General features: G+C 38.2%; 1 protein-coding gene across 12 annotated transcripts in view; it reads left to right on the top strand.

The window, feature by feature from the left end:
* Window positions 1-18416, top strand: part of LOC144685412 (DENN domain-containing protein 1A-like) — a 604549-nt gene that overhangs the window by 400147 nt on the left and 185986 nt on the right. For all 12 annotated transcript variants that reach the window (XM_078549861.1, XM_078549856.1, XM_078549859.1 and 9 more), the window contains one exon: window positions 4799-4900. In XM_078549861.1, the coding sequence (XP_078405987.1) occupies window positions 4799-4900 (102 nt within the window). The remainder of the gene's footprint in view (window positions 1-4798; window positions 4901-18416) is intronic.

Genomic DNA, 18416 nt, shown 5'->3' with positions numbered 1-18416 from the left:
CACTATCTTTAATTTTCTGCATGAGAAAATCAGATTTACCAGTTCTGGGAAGTTGTGGGCATGAATGCATTAACATTTTTCAGCCTATTGCATTAGTGACCATGGTTCTCCAAGCTAAGATGAAAATACCGTGATCCACAAAGAAAACCAGACATAGAAGTTAATTGCTTGTTGATTCAAGTGTAAGATACAAGTATCTGTATATTATCAATAGGGGAACTTGCCTTGATACTGTTTGAAGCCCTTTAATGATCAACTTGAACGTCTTAGGCAAGATTTTGGATAGATGATGATAGAATTGACCCCTTTTCTAGGGGTAAATAAAGCAGCAAAGCTTTTCTGACTGGTGCACAAAAATATATTCCTGGTATAATACACATGATTCACAATGCCTTCAACTGTAGAATTCTGGTCAATTGTACGCCCATTTTGGAGCTTATGGAACTATCAGCACTGCAGCCTGTACTAATCTAATTTTATTGGAAAAAGGGTTTTTGGGACCACCAGAGTCCCCTAAATTTGCTTCAAAAAGCATTTCTAACCCTAAATATATAGTACACCATGTTTATAACACCTTGTTTGTATTTATATGCGTTTTCTTAATCAGGAGCAACATCAAAGCCTAAAGATGCCATCAGCTGTAAAAGAAATCTTAAAAGTATATCCTGAGTAATGAAGTGAAATTGCAGCAGGTTGATTTAATTCTTGTTAAGAAAAGAACAAAGTTTACTACAGATAAATCTACATCTCCAGTAATATATATATATATATACATATACATCCGATCATGTTTAGAAAAAAGTGTTAGAATTGCCTTTGTACCTTTGTGTCTTGCGGCCCTGTTGAAGTAAATGGACTTTTGAATAGCTTGCCGCATCTGCCGTGGTGGGACCCACCACTCCAAGGCCAGAAAATCCTAGCCAAAGTATATTAAATGCTGGTGCCCTACTGCACTGAATACACATATAATCAGCTACCAATTTCTTGAAATGTTGGGCAGTTACATCAGGCAGAATTTTCCATATTCAGAAAACGGGATAATGTGCATTTTGACAGTGAAAATAGTTTCCAAACTGGTAAATATGATGGATTAGTATTCAGTAAGTATATCTGTTGTGATATGAAATCTGTTGTCCCAAAATAATGTTGAAATATTGGTGCTTAGCACCAACTGAACTGATACAAGGAGTTTTTGATTAAACTGTTGAAAATTAAAACCAGAGATATATTTTTGTTACAACAATGTAGCATTTTACAGCATATTTAGATTGTGGCTAATTTTGAGGATGAATGCTTTTGAGCATTTTAAATGTATAGTAAGGTGTGAATTTGGGGATTCTGTCAGTTCATTGTAATTCATATATATGATTACCTATATACTTGCACAACTTTCAGAATGAAGTTGTATGCTACTGAAAACTTGTTGATTTGATAAAATAAATAAAACCTGAAGTTTCCTTTTGTTTCCCATGGGCCAATGAATCATCAGTTTCTTTTAAAGGAAGGTAGGATTGCCAATTTGGCCAAGGTTTATAAAGTCTAATAAATTTTTACCATTGAAAGGAATACTTTCAAAAAATTGAATTCCATGGCTGTGATGAAAGAAAAAAATCTAAACTAAAATACAAATAAAGAGAAACTAAAGTTGTAATAGATAAAAGCAAAAAGTTGTAATAGTACTGATCTTAGATATTGTTTGTAACAGTAAAACACAAGATCAACTTAAAATGGATTATAAACTGCCTTGACTGGGACTAAGTCATCCATGGAAGGCTGATGAGGAAATGAGTGTCAGTTTGGCTTGGCTGGTGGTGCCCTCACCTTTGAATCAGATGGACATCAGGACATAAGGCGGAATGATCAACTTCAGGGGTATAAAATGGATGATTGTAGATCAGCTACGCACTCTGCCAATCAGGCAAAGCCCTTCGGGAGAGAGTAACATAGGAAGCTTATTTTACACTATGCCAAAGTTGACAAGTTGGTCATTTTGTGGAATTTTGCTGTGTTTGCCAGTGTTACAACAATGTCTACACATCAAAAGTAATCCATTGGTTTTGAAGTACTTCGCTAGTTCTTTCCTTTCTTTCTCTCTATTTCGTCCCACCTTATGATTTACTTTCTTCGAAAAAGCAAGAGCTTACATTTATATAACACCTTTAACATCCTTAAGATATAAATGCTTCACAGCCAGTTTACTCAACTTTGTAACTGCAGCCAATTACCAGACAGCAAAGTCCCATTTGGGGTGTTGTTGATTGAGAGATAAAAGTTAGTCAGGACACTCTGAGAACACTTGTTTCTTCTGTAATGCTGTTGAATGCTATATGTGTACCTGAGAGGAGAAATGGGGCCTCAGATTAATGACTGACCTGTGTCAACACTGACACCTCAGAGAGAAAAAGAGGAGAATGGGTAAATAATAATATGTGGTGGGAAAGGGGTACGGTTTGTGCTGATAGGGGAGATACTGTACTCTTCCAAATGCCTGTTAGCCTGGAAGATGAATGAGTGATTAATTGAGAATACGGCACAATCTCTCCCTTTCTCATTCAGTATTTCAAAAGCGAAGACTATATGCAGTAACTTTAGCCTGAGATAGGCAGAGAGAATATATAGTTGATTTCCATCAAGCCAGCTAGTAAAATCAGTCCCTTTACACAAAACAAGATGGCATCATGTCAGTCTTCAGAGAGCAGTGGAAAATTATGAGCAAAACGAGGTCAATTAAATATCCTATTCCAAAGTCCAATAGGATCTCTACAAGAAGAATCAAGACACTGTTTTTAGTTGGATATCATTGACGTCCAGCCGACAATAGGAATTTTAATTTGTAAAGATGCATTCCCTGCGCTCAATAGTGGAAATATGCGGAAGCAATGCAATCATGGTCATTGTTTAAACTTTCACCATCGAGATATGTTGAGTGAATGCACTCAAACAGCAGAAAGGGCTATTTTTACAGTTAAAAATGCAAGATAGAATTACAAAAGAGTGGATGCATGCTTTGAGACCTTCCTATTTTCCACCTCTCTCATTGCTAGTAATCCCAGTTGCCCACTTTGTTTATAGCTAGGACTGTCTCTTGCACGTGCGATATATATTCTTTAATTGTTTCACATTAGTAGCCATGATGACACTTCTGGGTATACTAAAGTCAGCAGGAAGTGTTCAATTTAAAAATACACAATAGAAAATGCTCTTTATTGGATTTAACAAAGGGAAAACTTCTTGGGCATCCTTCAAGTTTGAATAGCTAGTTGCAGATTTTTGACAGCCAGTTTGTCGCAGCTGTTTATGATAATATACCCCAAAATCACCTGTTTAGGATCAGTGCTGCTGAGGACTCTAGGTAACAGGAAAGTGGAAAATGCACAGAAGGGGTTAGCAGCCCACACGCTGTGCAAGGATCAAAGAGTTTAAAGGTCAAAGGACATGTCTCGCCAAACCATATCTTTCTGTTGAATAGCTACTTCAGATCGTAAATCTGACGAGGATTTCATTAAGTCGTTCTGTCTGCTGCTGGGGCATGAAATCATAAAATTTTATATCATCAGCTTTTCCTGCTTCTGGCAGCCAGATTGACATATTGGTGTCCGTAAAAAGGACAAGTTTATGTCTTGTAGGAAACAAAGTATATTCTCACCACTATCCCTTAAATCATTATAGAGTCAAAGTACTGGTAAAAGCTTAAAGTACTCAAAAACTACGAATAATCAGCATTGATGAAAATTTTGTTTTATTATTTGCTTCAGCTTATTCAAGCTGGAGGAGGAACTGCCTGAGAGATAAAGTTTTTTTTGTGGTATTTGAGGTTTTGAAGTCTTATCTTATTTCAAGGATTTAGAGAACACTTTTGTATATTTTTAATTGTCTGAAATTGCATTCAGCCACCCTGAGAAAATGATAGCAAGTGACAGTGTAGCTAAGTCATATCTTGAAGGAGGGTTTAAAAAGACATATCATCAAGACAAATAGTACTAACTGCTTTCTATTTAATAGGCTGGTGAATAAGGCCCCCTGTAGTTTGTTTGAAAAGTTAATGCATTTTAACTGTGTTGGTGTCATTTAGAAAATTCAAAGCACTGTTTGCACTGAGAAAACAGCTCTTACTGATTAAGTCTGTAATTCTTGGTACGCTACATTTATAGACGTAATAAACAATGTGTTCAGCAGTTGCTAAGATGGATTTCTGGACCTCTTGATTGCATGGAGTGTGTCATAATACCAATAATGCATAGATAGGTTTCCATCAGCGTAAGGACTTTAAATGAACCGTAGCGCACAGCTATTGGAAACTTGACCAACTGACAGAAGCATGGCTTTATTTAATTCTTTTCCATTACTATTTACAAGAAACTGCTTGTGGGTTGATTCTGGTAGCAATGCATAGAAATGCCAAGTAAATAAGTTTTTTTTTAAAAAAAGATGAATCACCTAGATTGTGTTTTCTGATAGTCTATGAACTGTTGACATCAAGTCATTTAAGATTTAGGGCTTATAGTTTGTGACAAATGTTCAAGTAAATATACTATGTACTGTAGATCGATTTATTTCAAACATTTGGATCGCAAAATGAAGGTCTCCTGAACGATCTTGCTATTGCACTTTCAATTTAACGTTTTCCAAAATTTCTTACATGTATCAGTAATGCTAACAAGAGTAATTTGATTTTTCACAGTAGCTTTACTCCCAAATGTAGAGCCCTTTTTTTGTAAATGAATTTAGGCTTCAAATTATACTTTTCAAAACATTTAAGAATGAAACGTTTTTGTTGTTTTTTCTTTCTCTGCAACAGAAAGTGAGGAATATGGCCTTAGAAGATGTTGTGATACTAAATGTGGACAACAATACACTGGAAACACCATTTGATGATCTTCAAAGCCTTCCCAATGATGTGGTTAGTATGACCTAGCTCTCATTTCTGTGTACTTTTATTACTGAACTCAAAATTTAATATACCAATTTGTTTTGAAGCTTCCCCTCTCTATTATTCTATTTCATGTCTGTTTAACAGTGTTACCTAGTCCACAAAGTGTTTTGTTTTTCTAAAGTAAGAGGCAAGATTGAATGAAAGGATCCTGGTACTTTACTAACCATCCTCACATTTCACTCCAGCTCATTCTCCTTTTCAGTCAAAATTTAAAGCCATTGTCTTTCTGGAGAAACGTAATTGTACAATCAGATTTTTTTCTTTTAAAATCCATTAATGTTATTGTTCTGACAAAATTATTAATTATCTTATTCTCCACTGTAGTCTTTACTTTTACTGCTTTGTACCTGTGCCCTGCTTTTTTTCCCTCCAATTCTATTTCATTTTTAAATAATGGAATGGTATTTCTAGCTAAATGGTTTTTGCTTGGCAGGAAAGAGATGTGTCCAATTTGCCTTGCACTGCATCAGTGCCACCTGCTACTGGAGTACTCTTAATTAATAGATCAAAGGGACAAAGCAGAGGTGGTAAAGTGTGTCAATTCAACAGAAGATAGCAGTGTACTTTGATCTAAACAAAGTTGTTCCAGAAAGAAAAAGATCTCAATTTCTTTCCAATCCTGTATGATCGATGTTCTGATGCCTTTTTACATTTTACTTAATCCTATGATTTTTCAGTTTGATATAGGGTAGAATGGATTTAGGGTGTTATTTAAAGGTCTAACTAAAGAAAATGTCCCTTTTGATGTAGAATGCTGACTTTAAAAGTACAGCAGATAAATGAGAATGGCATACACTGCTACACAGTCCAGTTCTTTTGTGCTTTCTTAAAAGGTGACATTGCTCACATTATTGCTCTATGTGGCACCTAGATGTTAGATGTGTAACCAGTTATTGTGCTGCATCCAGCACCTTTATTTTGCAACCCAGCTTACCATCTGTTTGAAGTATTGTCCTGCTTTGAGTAAGCGCCCAAAATGCTGACAGCATTTTGGGTTTACTGCAATAAAAGCAATTTGACATTTACAGACATGAAAGTACATATTGCTCACAAAAATTCTCCCCATAGGCTTTATTGTGCACTCATTGTGCTCTACAATTTGGCACTGCAATTGGAAAAAATTAATTACACAGTAACAACTGTTCTATTTCAATGGACATGACTTAACCCTTTCAGCAACCCATGTTCTTCATAGCATGGACCAGCTCATGGGATTAGACAAAAGACTTTTACAGATCAGAGAAACCAGAAAAATGATTGCACGTCCTGACATTTACTGCTAAAACTATAAACACCTTTAATTATTATTTTTTATAATTCTTTTCATAAATAAATTTGCCAAGGTCTAGTTAAATTTGACATTAAGATGGACCTTAATGCCAAGGAAACTATGCACCATTTACAAACTTTTGATCCAGAGGGATAGTTTCAAAGAAAATAGTATGAAACCAAGTGGATTTTAAACCTAAGAGCAGCCCAGTGGGGCAGTTGTTGGTGTACTACATCACAAAGTGGAAGACCCGGGGTTATAGTCCCAGCCTAGATGGCATTAGCACTTGGTTTACTCAAATAGTGAGGGGCTTAACTCTGTGGGATTGGTAGCTAAAATGATGAATGCAGGCAATGGCTCAAGCCTGAGAAAATATAAAGCTTTCTTTGTTCACTTTACAAAGATCAAATTTTACTATGCTAAATTTAAATGTTTTGTTTTCTAACTTGTGCTTTTGAGTGTGTCCTGTCAACATTCTTTCATCTAGTTTCTTATAATTCTAAGAAGCATTGATATATGATGACATGAGGCAACCTAATGGCTCAGTTGCACAAAATACAGAATTTTTCCCTCTTGTGAGGTTGGCAGGGGCGGGGGTGCAAAAATCATCTAATATGACCCATGCTTTATGGTGCATGACAGAAAAAGTATTAGCTCATGCCGCAGAGTCTTATGTTACAATCAAGTAAGAAGGAGTCGATTGGCTTCCCCGTTTTCCCTTTCCTCATTTGACTGCAACGTGTTTTTTTGTTAAAACAAATATATTTGCCAATTCAACGAGTATTTAACTGTTCACATGCTGTGATCATGAAAGACACAATTGGACAGGTTTTCTTGAGTGATAACAAAGGAAAGGGGATAGTTTTTACTGTACTCAGCCTGGTCTAAGTAAAATAATTAAATACTCCGACTTTCTCACACACGCTCAAACTTCTCGCACAACAAATAGTTTACAGAGTAGGGAAGGATAGATTAGGCAAGTTAGAGTCCGGTAAAATTAATGGAGTATACAGTTCATGGAGGTTGGTGACTTGGCTGGCCTCAGGCTGAATTCGGCAGACCTGCTGCTTTCGCTCGATGGTCCTAAGGCTTCCAATGTTGAAACAATTTAAAGATGCAGACAGATGCTTTATCTTTTCTTCAGGAGTCAGTAATGTTGGACTGAAACATTTTCAGAAAGCTCTTTCTGCAGCATCTGGATTGGTCGCAATTAGCAGACAGGGTTCAAAAACTTACAAGCTGGGCGGAGCAAGAGAAAGGAAGGAATCCACTCAGATTCTCGTTTCTTTAGTGTCTCAGCTGCTAGTCCTGTTCTGCAGAGAAACCAGGTACTTAAAACAGACAAAAGGTGGGTTCTCACATGATCTTCCCCAACTGCCCAAGGATCCAAGCAAGGTCATAGCCAATGTATTCTGGTTATACCTTGATTAGATCATGTCTGGGAATCCCTTTCTCAGCCAGGGTCCCATTGTTGAAGCGGTTATGTTTAATGGTTTGTCTCCACCTAGTTGAGTAACCGGAAGAGTGTCTGGATGCTGTGCTAATGGGATAGGGGATATGGTTCAGACACATTCCCCTAAGGCCATTGTCTTTGGTGGGTTTTTGCAGACAGGTAGACTCCAGCTCAATGGTGTTGGAATGTGGAAGGTACAGTGATGCACATTGTGTAGCCATCAATAGCTGCAAGCTCAAGTCACTGGAATGCAGCTTTAGTCTTGTATTTTTTAAAATTCAGCCATAGATACAAAAATCATCTTTTTGATATAAAGCAGACTCTCATGACACTTGTTATTCTCATCTTGTAGTTTTTCTGTTGTGTTTTCAAGGTAGCTAGTTTCCATATAGGTGAATAATTAAAATATATGTTCGTGTGTTAATGGTAAGCCTTTGAGCCTTAATTTCCATTTTCAGCTCCTTATATATGATATTGTGTTTGGCACTCATACTGCTGTAGAGGAGTCAACTACGAGATTCATCTTGGTTTCCAGTTTTACATCCAAGCACTTGAAGCCTGGCTTCATGCAATCAGCAAAATGATTTGGCTACTGCTGGTTGTGAAAATTTCCCAGCAACAGTAAAACTACTTCAGGAAGTAGTTCATCAACATAAATGAGTGATTAGATATACATTTAATGAGACTTGTATCGATACTTTATTAGTTACAGTCTCAGAATATAAGATTTTTCTTTTTTAGCAGTAAAAGGTTATTAATTAAATAATAATTTGCCATCAAAATGAATTATTTCTCAGTTAACTAACAAATGCCTTGTGAGCTTTACCCACAAACATTTTCTTCTCTTGCTTTTGATTATTAGCTTTTACAAAGTTTAAGCCAGCTAAAATTGAGCCTGGAGTTTTCTTCATTTCCTATCCTTTCTCCATCCTCTCTTTCCATATCCTTAAAAGTATAACCTCCATGTGATCATCTTCATATTTGCTAAAATGATATGGCAGGTGGTATTTGCCAGGCTGACCAAATTCCAAAGGGAAACTTGACCGCTCTATCACAACAATTTAGCAATTTGTATTTATTACGCAAAGGTTTGTGCACTGAAGTCAGAAGTAATGAGCCCACTATCACCTTTAGAGATTTTAAAGATTAAATGTAAACATTTATTATCAAAAGAAAAGAAACAATTAAACACACACAAGATCACAGTTACTTAGTTTAATGATAGTTCCAAAAATATTTCTACTTATTAGACTCCCAACTACACACCCCTTTTGGGCATCAGTCCGAATAGATTCTTAATCTATAAAACATCCAGCAATATTACCACAAGCACCCACTATTGCTATAAGGGAGGTATTTCACAGCTTCTTTCTCCCTCTCATTTGACAATGGAACTCCAAAGGCTTTTAACAAAACCTTGGTTACTGGTACAGCAAACTTCTCCAGGGTGGCTAGAGGCTTTCTCCACAAGTCTGTTTCACACAATGCACCTTTCAAGATCTTACACAGCCACACCACACCCATCTATATATATATATATATATATATATATACATTTCCTCCCTTTTGATCTGTAAACCCCATTGTTTCAACCTTTGGAAGCTACTTTTCCCAGAATATAAAAATCTTTCACATTGTCATTATGCCAGCATTTTCGGGAAAAATAAACTTAATAACTTTGCCTTATTTATCTTGACAGTTGTAAACATCTTATCATGTACCTTTGAAAATCAAAAAAAAACCTCCCAACTTATCTAAAAATGCAAATTCCATTCACACCGTATCTGCTGAGACTTCATCCCAGCTTACCCACCTCCATTTCAAATGTCTGTTTTACACCTAGCTCCTTTTGATGATTCAAACTGTGCAGTCTTGACTGTCTGCAGTTCAATTAAACTAGACACATGTGTACACACAAACATACATACCCGCAGTCCCCATAAGCCTGTTTAAAATATCCCACCGAGATATTAGAGAAAAAGATCTTTCGTTTACATTATGCTATTCCTTGGAAAGAGAATGGTTTGAATTTCACTGTGCTATACCAGATACAGTTTTGAGAGACTATTAATTCGAATTTAATACCATGCTAGGCTTCAATACTTACATCAACTGCAGCAACTCGTTTTTTTATAGGTGGTGTCCAATGCGTTTTTTGCCCTCCATTGGACAGCCAATATTTCTATGAAAAGGCAACAAAGCACAGCTAATAATTTGGATTAAACCTAGATTGCCTTTTAACTTCATAAATCAGCTTCATAAAACTTGTCAAGTTATCCAACAACCATGTCCTACTTGCATTCATGAAAAGACTAGCCATGAAACTCAGAAACTCCCTCTGGTTGCAGATTATCACATACAAACATTAGAACATTGCACAGAAGAGTTATACATTGTATATCAGTAAACGCCACTGAACAAACCGACTTAAAATTAGCTGGACCATCCTAAAGCTGGACCATCCTAAAGCTGGACCATCCTAAAGCTGGACCATCCTAAAGCTGGACCATCCTAAAGCTGGACCATCCTAAAACTGGACCATCCTAAAGCCCAATCTTATTATAAGTATCAGGAGACTTCTGAAGTTCTTAAACCATTCTGCTTTCAAGTAGTAGATCCTCTGTGGCATTGCTTATTGTTAGCTTTTGGCTCATTGTACAGTTTTCATAAAGCTACCAAAAATATTCCTTTGAAGTGTAGCAACCTAGCCCCTTTTAAAAAGATTAATTGTTAAACTGTAGATGTTAAGTACTTTTATGTATTGGAATCAGTCAGATTTCTGTTTCAACAATAAAAAAATACTGGAGGTCCAGAATGAGGGGCCATAGATACAAGATTAAATCAAAACATTTAAAATGGAACAAGAAAAACCTCATCATGAAGAGAGATGGAGGCTGTAAAACTTGTTTCCAGAGTTAGGAGGTGAGGCAGAAACTACAAACATACTAGTTTAGATTGGATAGATAGATGTTAGAAAATAGGGTGAAGAGGTAGCAAGCAAGGTGGCAAATGTAGTTACGATGATTTGCTCACCTGAAGGGTAAAAGCTGACGTGGAATGGTTGGCCTGTCTGTCCTGTTTCTATGTTGTAACTTCTATGTATTTCTATTCATATGCATGACTGTATTTTGTTTGTCATATACAATAAATATGATCTTTGGCTGTACAGTGGTGAAATGCCCTATCGAATAATGACTTGCACAGTAAAAATGTGACTTTTCCATATATCATGGAACCAACATGCTTTGTTACTGAATGATTTTTTTTTATTCATTCATGGGATGTGAGCTTCATGGCTGGGCCAGCATTATTGCCCATTCCTAGTTTCCCTTGAGAAGGTGGTGGTGAGCTGCCACCTTGAACCGCTGTAGTCCATGTGGTGTAGCTACACCCAGAGTGCTCTTAGGGAGGGAGTTCCAGATTTTGACCCAGCGCCAGTGAAGGAACAGCGATATATTTCCAAGTCAGGATGGTGAGTGGTTTGGAGGGGAACTTCCAGGTGGTCATGTTCCCATGTGTCTGCTTCCCTTGCCCTACTAGAAGGTAGTTCTCATGAGTTCGGAAGATGATGTGTAAGGAGCCTTGGTGAATACCTGCATGCACCTTGTTGGTGGTACACACTGCTGCTACTGGGCGTTGGTGGTGGAGGGAGTGAATGTTTGTGGATGTGGTGCTAATCAAGTGGGCTGCTTTGCCCTGGATGACTTCAAGCTTCTTGAATGTTGTGGGAGCTGAACTCATCCAGGCAAGTTGGGAGTATTCCATCACACTCCTGGCTTGTGCCTTATAGATATTGGACAGGCTTTGGGAAGTCAGGTGGGGAGTTACCCGCCGCAGGATTCTTAGCCTCTGACCGCTCTTGTAACCACAGTATTTATATGGCTAGTCCAGTTCAGTTTCTGGTCAATGGTAACTCCCAGGATGTTGATACAGAGGGATTCAGTGATTGTAATGCCATTAAACATCGAGGGGCAATGGTTAGATTCTCTCTTGTTGGAGAGGTCATTGCCTGGCACTTGTGTAGTGTGAATTTTACTTGCCACTTGACATGCCAAGCCTGGATATTCGCCAGGTCTTGCTGCATTTGGACATGGACTGCTTCAGTATCTAAGGAGTCGCGAATGGTGCTGAACATTGTGCAATCATCAGTGAAAATCCCCACTTCTGACTTTATGATGGAAGGAAGGTCATTGATGAAGCAGCTGGAGATGGTTGGGTCGAGGACACTACCCTGAGGAACTCCTGCAGTGACGTCCTGGAGCTGAGATGACTGACCTCCAGCAACCACAACCATCTTCCTCTGTGCTAGGTATGACTCCAACCAGTGGTGATTTTTCCCCTGATTCCCATTGACTCCAGTTTTGCTAGGAGCCACACTTGGTCAAATGCAGCCTTTATGTCAAGGGTAGACACTCTCACCTCACCTCTGGAGTTCAGCTCTTTGTCCATGTCTGAACCAAGACTGTAATGAGGTCAGGAGTTGAGTGGCCCTGGCAGAACCCAAACTGGGCGTCAATGAGCAAGTTATTACTAAGTAAATGCTGCTTGATTGCACTGTTGATGACGCCTTCCATTACTTATGATCGAGAGTAGACTGATGGGGCGGTAATTGGCTGGGTTGGATTTTTTTTGCTTTTTGTGTACAGGACATAACTGGGCAATTTTCCATGTAGCCGGGTAGATGCCAGTGCTGTAGTTGTACTGGAACAGCTTGGCTAGAGGCGTGGGAAGTTCTGGAGCACAAGTGTTCAGTACTATTGCTGGTATATTGTCAGGTCCCGTAGCCATTTCACTATCCAGTGCCTTCAGCCATTTCTTGATATCAGGTGGAGTGAATTGGATTGACCGAAGACTGGCATCTGTGATGCTGTGGACCTCCAGAGGAGGCTGAGATGGATCATCCACTCGGAACTCCTGGCTGAAGATTGTAGCAAATGCTTCAGCCTTATCTTTTGCATATTATAGGATCATGACAGATACCCTACTCCATAATATAGCTCCTTTGTATTATTTTCATGAATAAATGTGGCTTGTCATCATAAGAAAATAAAATGACGAAAGTATAACTTGTAGCATTGGGATATGGCATATTCATATATCTATGCTTTGTTTTATTTCTAATTACATTTAAGAAAGGGGTGGGAGAAACCAGGAAACTGTCAGGCCTGTCAGTTTAACATCAGTTGTGTGTAAGTTAGTGGAATCTATCATCAGTGACAGAGTGACTGAGCACTTGAACAACTCTCAGCTGATTTAAAGAGAGTCAGCATTGATTTTTGAAAGGTAGGTCATGACTGACTTAATCCAGTTGAATTTTTTGAGGCGACTGCTAACTTGGAAGGTAGGGGAGTGTCTATAGTGTTGTTTACATGGGTCTCCAGATGAGGATTTGTTAAGATTTTGTGCAAAAGATCATTAATCTACGGAATTGGAAGTAACCTTCAAATGGGTTGGCAATTAGCTAGAAGGAGGGAGACGGAGAGTGTAGCGATAAAGGGAATGTACTCGATTTGACAGGATGAGATGTGGTCCTTGGGGATCTATCCTGGGACCTCAGCCTCTCACCTTATATTTTAATGACTTGGGTGAAGAAATCAAGTATTGTATATCTAGGTTTGCATTTGGAGGTTCTTCTTTCTTGGCTTATCTGGAGGAGAAACAAGGAGGAGCTCCACTTTTAGCTTTCAATTTGTCATTTTCAATAAAAGAGCTTCGTGATGTAGTTTGCTAACAGATAAAAGGGGGTACAGCAGATTGAGAAGGAAGAGAAGAAACTATTACATTTTCCCCATCTCTGATTCCATCCCCAAGATCTGAAGAACCTATTGCTCAAAGAGGGTGGATGTTTGTTGGTCAAACAACTGTATGAAAAGTACCACTAGCCAAGGGGTGAAAATACCCATGTCTTCTGGTGTTGATGGGCCCTGCATTAATGATGAACCTACTTCGTCCTAAGGTTCTGCAGCTGTTCTGATATTGGCTAAGGCGGTTGACACTTAGCTGGTGTGACTGTTGTCTTTACTGCAGTTTGATATTGATTTGGAAGCTTCAAACTTAAGATCAAAACACAATAGAATTGGGGACAGAACAAGGCATTGATATGCAAATACAATTATAAATTACTTAAAACTATCTCAAGTCCCTAACACTTTTGTCATTACATTATACTTAACGTGAAATGAAGAAGCATGAGTTTGATTTCAGCGAGACTGTAGTGATTGTGGAAGTTTAGATGGACACTGTATTGGACACAGGAAGATGGGACTACACAAAATCCTTCTGACTTGTGGGGCCCACCATGGAGACCTGCGAGACTTCTCAGCTTCAAAGAGGAATGAGGAGTTCCTGGATTGCACTCTTCAAAATGTGGTGACTCAGGAGGCACAGCTAGACAGTTAAAAACATAGGAATAATGTAAAAGATAGAAGAGGAAAATGGTATTTGTTGGGACAACAGGCCTCTGTGCCACTAGAATGGAAAGGCCAGATGACCTTCTTCTAAGACCCATGTTCCTATTGGACAAGCATTAGATGATGAATGGTAGCGATCCAGAGGAGGTGGTCCAGGACAACATCCTGACGCCATGGAGCAAGGAGCTAACTGGGGAATGAGAGAGAGGTAGAATAGAAGACTGGTAATAGTGGGAGATTTAATAGTTATTTATTTATTTTTTTGCAGTCATGACAAGGGGTCCAAAATTGCAGTGAATAATTTTCCAAATTGGCTGCTTTTAGCCGTCAATTAGTGAAGAATAAATATCGCTCTTTGTGAAATGATATCAGTAAGCAAGTTGCAATGGAAAATCAAATTAAAATAAGGAGGTTTAAGAAAATACTACATTGGTCGAGAATTTCATTCCAGTGAGACCATGGCCAAGATTTTACTAGCCCTCTAAATGCGAGCCAGGAGGCCGGAGGACTGGTAAGTTGACGGTGGAAGGCTTCAGGAGGGAAGCCTGACTTATTCCTGCTGCCACAAGTTATTTCAGGAGGTGGGTAAGGCAGCAGCTCAGCCGCCTACCAACCGCAGGCAGGCGACCAATTAATGTAATTAACTTACCTATTAACGGCCCTCTTAGAACAGCCCTACCGCTGCTTGGGGAGACTGCTTGGTACATTCACACAGTCTCCCAGGGTGTCTTCCTTTAACTTGATGGCACACTGAGGGACTCCCCCGTGCAATGTCTGCTCTATGCTCTGACACCGCCTTTGGAGGGTCCATCCTTCCGATCACTGAGACTACCTGCCTGGCCCTGGCACATTAAAAAAAAAAAAATCCTCGACAGTCCCTCGTTGTGCCTCAATATGGAGGCGCCCTCTGCTTCTCCCTGCAACCTCAGCAACAGCCACCTCTATTGGTGGCTCTGCAGAGCTGCTAGTCCTCTGATTGGGCTGGCAGCTCAGAGAGGGGTGTCCTGCCCTGAATGGGTTGGCAGTCATGGCAGTGGCTTCTTAATTGGCCGCTGCTGGTGATATCCCCTTTTTTTGTCCAGCCGTTTGCCTGCACGGGTTTGGGATCCGTATTTGGTCCCGGCAGCTGGACCCACAACACACCAGTAGAATTTTAGCCATGTCTTTTTGGTACCTTGCTATGTGCAGATCATATATGTTGATGGATTTTTTTTTAAATAAAGAAAAATAGAGAGGGCTTGTATTGTTATCCTGTAAGGTCTAACAAGGATGTTGAAAAGGGAAGAACCATATCTATAACAAAAATTACTTTAATATGTAACTGGAACTTTGTAGGGAAACATAGTAACCATTTTGTACATAACAAGAACCCACATACGACAATGAGATGAGATAAATGACCAAATAATCAATTTTGCTGATAGTGGCTGAGGGGTGAATGTGGCCAAGACACAGTGAGAACTCCCTTGCTCTTCAAACAGCCTCACTTGATCTTTTGCATCCACCTGAGAGAGCATTACAGGTCCTCAATTTAACATGTCATCTCAAAGTGGTACTTCTGACAGTGCAGAATGTCCAGTCGGATTATGAGTTCAAATATCTGCAGTGGATTTTTTGACTCTCAGGTGAGAATTCTCCCACTGGTTCTAGACTGATACCTGTTAGACCTGAGGATGGATTTGTGAAAACCTTCATTCTAACGTTTCATAATATTTAAGTAACTTTTAATTTGCTGAATTACATTAACTCATTTGACTAAAAAAAAAAATGCCCTGGAGCCTAGTGATGTGTTTACTCAACTGTCAGAGCTTTTGATGATTTTTTAATGCAGCAAAGATGATACAAACTGCTCAGGCTTGACTTTTTTTGATAGCTGGATCAAAAGTCTCATTTTTCAAGTATTCAGCCAATTTTTAAGGAAGTTTCTCCCAAATTCAGAAAGGATAATGTGAGTCAAGAGGAATAAGAACATGCTAAAAATGCTTTAACGGTTTAGAATAGATAAAATGAGAGCAAGCTAAGTTAAAATAATAAAAATGGGATACAGAATATTGGGAAAAGGAAAGACAGGATAAGTGAAGTTACTTTTAGGTTTATTGAAAATAGTTTTGTGGTTATTTTGTAGTTTTAGATTAATATTGCAGTATCAAATGTACTCCTGGCATTGGAGGATCTTTATTACAATAATGTTAACTTAGGCACCACAGAATGCAGGCTAAAAATGTTTTCTAAAAATGGCTGTCGTGCTCATCTCAGAATCTTTAGTACACCTAAATTAAAACTTTTCCAGATTTTAATTATGATCGATTTAGTGTACTGTTAATATTGTCTGTAGACAAAATATTTCAGTTTGCTTTTACAAAATATTAATCAATTGCAGTATGTGTGTAACTTTGCAAATCAATCTTGTTTATTTTATTTGGGTCACTTATCCTAATAGTAATAGCTTACACACCCTTTTAATAAATGCACTCCAAAAAAGATAGAAAGATACATTCATGCTACTAGGAACCGAATACGAATTTGAAAGCAGAAATATCTAATATTTCATGCAGATGCTGCAACGTATTGTTACAGGTCTAGACAGTGACATTAAATCTACTTGATTTTTAAATGATTACTTTCTTGGGTTCTGACAATTTCAAAACAGCATGGAACTGATTATCCAGGAACTGCCGATTTGCACAACACCACTCACTTGTGCACATATTTATTCCGGAGTGTCTTTTAAAAGATAGCTGTCATAGGGGGTGCCCTTGAATTATCTGCTTTGGTTCAGCATTATACAAGTGATGGTCTCTTTGAAACAGTAATCCTATGGGACTTATTAAAACTGAATAAAGGAAGTTTGATGCCATACTCATATCCTGCACAGATGTCAAATACAACGTCCTCATATACTACACTTCAGTCAGTTTGCATTTTCATTAATGCATTCAGCAGACATACCTCAGCATATGAACATTGCTGCTGATTAAGCCCAAGGGCACTGACAACAGCTTTAGCAGCATCTTTTGTTTATACCATTTATTACAATTACAATCAAAAAGAGTTAGCACAATTGTAATTAAATATATAAAGTAATGAGGATTCAGTGTATTTTATGCTAAAATGTAGAAACTATCAGTAGGCAATACTTCAAATTCACACTTTTGTATCCTCAACAGATAAACAAACTGTAATGCGTTCAACTTCAGATAAATATACTTAACTTGAGATAAATGCCTCTGTGCGCCAAATGTAGAATTCTAGTGTCCCAAGCCATATCTCATTTGTCCCTTTGCATAGAGTTTCTGACTGAAATTTGGATACAAATATTATTTTTTAATTCATTCATGGGATGTGGGCTTTGCTTGCTGGGCCAGCGTTTATTGCCCATCCCTAGTTGCCCTTAAACCGCTGCAGTCCATGTGGTGTAGGTCCAGTGTGCCTGGGTTCAATGCTTCACACACCCAGTGTATTCAGTATGTAGCTGTTTGACCAAGATGTAGCAGAGTATTTTGGAAATCCACCTTATATTATACATTTTGGAAACAAATTTATGTTGGCTGATCTTTTGTGGCATTGTTCATCTAGATCGTGATGTAAATCAGGGAGCAAAATATATTGAAGAACAAAAGAGAGCCAATTGATATTTGTCGTTCAGTAGTGGCGAGATGTGGAGAGCTATTATGAGAGAAATTCTTCTCTTGGATCTGATTGGTCATTTTTGTCCAATTACAAGGCTGTATTGGTAGGGTATGGGGCAGCCTAGAACTAGGTACTGGGCTACATAACATAGATGTCGTGAGTTTAAATCCTATTGTGGCAAATTGAGAAATTGAATTCAATAATATTATCACGAAAATGACCACAAAAGCTGCTGTTTTGTTGTTATAAACCTAACTAGTTTCAAGGAAGGGAATCTGTCACCTCTACCCTGTCTAATCTACATATGACTCCATTCCTATACTATCTTTTATTGCCCTCACGTGACCAGGAATGTGCAATAAATGTTTTATTATCATTGTTGTCAGCATCCCAAGAACAACTTTTTTTTTAAAAAAATGATTATCAAATCCAAAAGTCAGAATGTAATAATTTGGATCCTGTATTCATCCAGTCAAAGGGTTTAAAAATGACACTTGAAACTGTCAGACTTCAGACACAAGACTGAAAAAATATTATCACTAGCATGTAAATTACACTAAACAGATGGGAAATGCAAATTTCTATACTATTATAGAGAATGGAAATTTATAGGCAAGGATTTTGATTGACTAGAAGACCAAAAGATAAATGCACAGTATACCTGATATGTCACTGGTTTGCCTTGGGGATGGTCTGCAATTCCGCTGTCCCCAGTTGATT

Source organism: Cetorhinus maximus, chromosome 10, assembly GCF_964194155.1.
Source record: "Cetorhinus maximus chromosome 10, sCetMax3.hap1.1, whole genome shotgun sequence".
Lineage (NCBI taxonomy): Eukaryota > Metazoa > Chordata > Chondrichthyes > Lamniformes > Cetorhinidae > Cetorhinus > Cetorhinus maximus.
The sequence above is the reverse complement of the archived record's forward strand: the minus strand, read 5'-3'. Positions and strand labels throughout refer to the sequence as shown.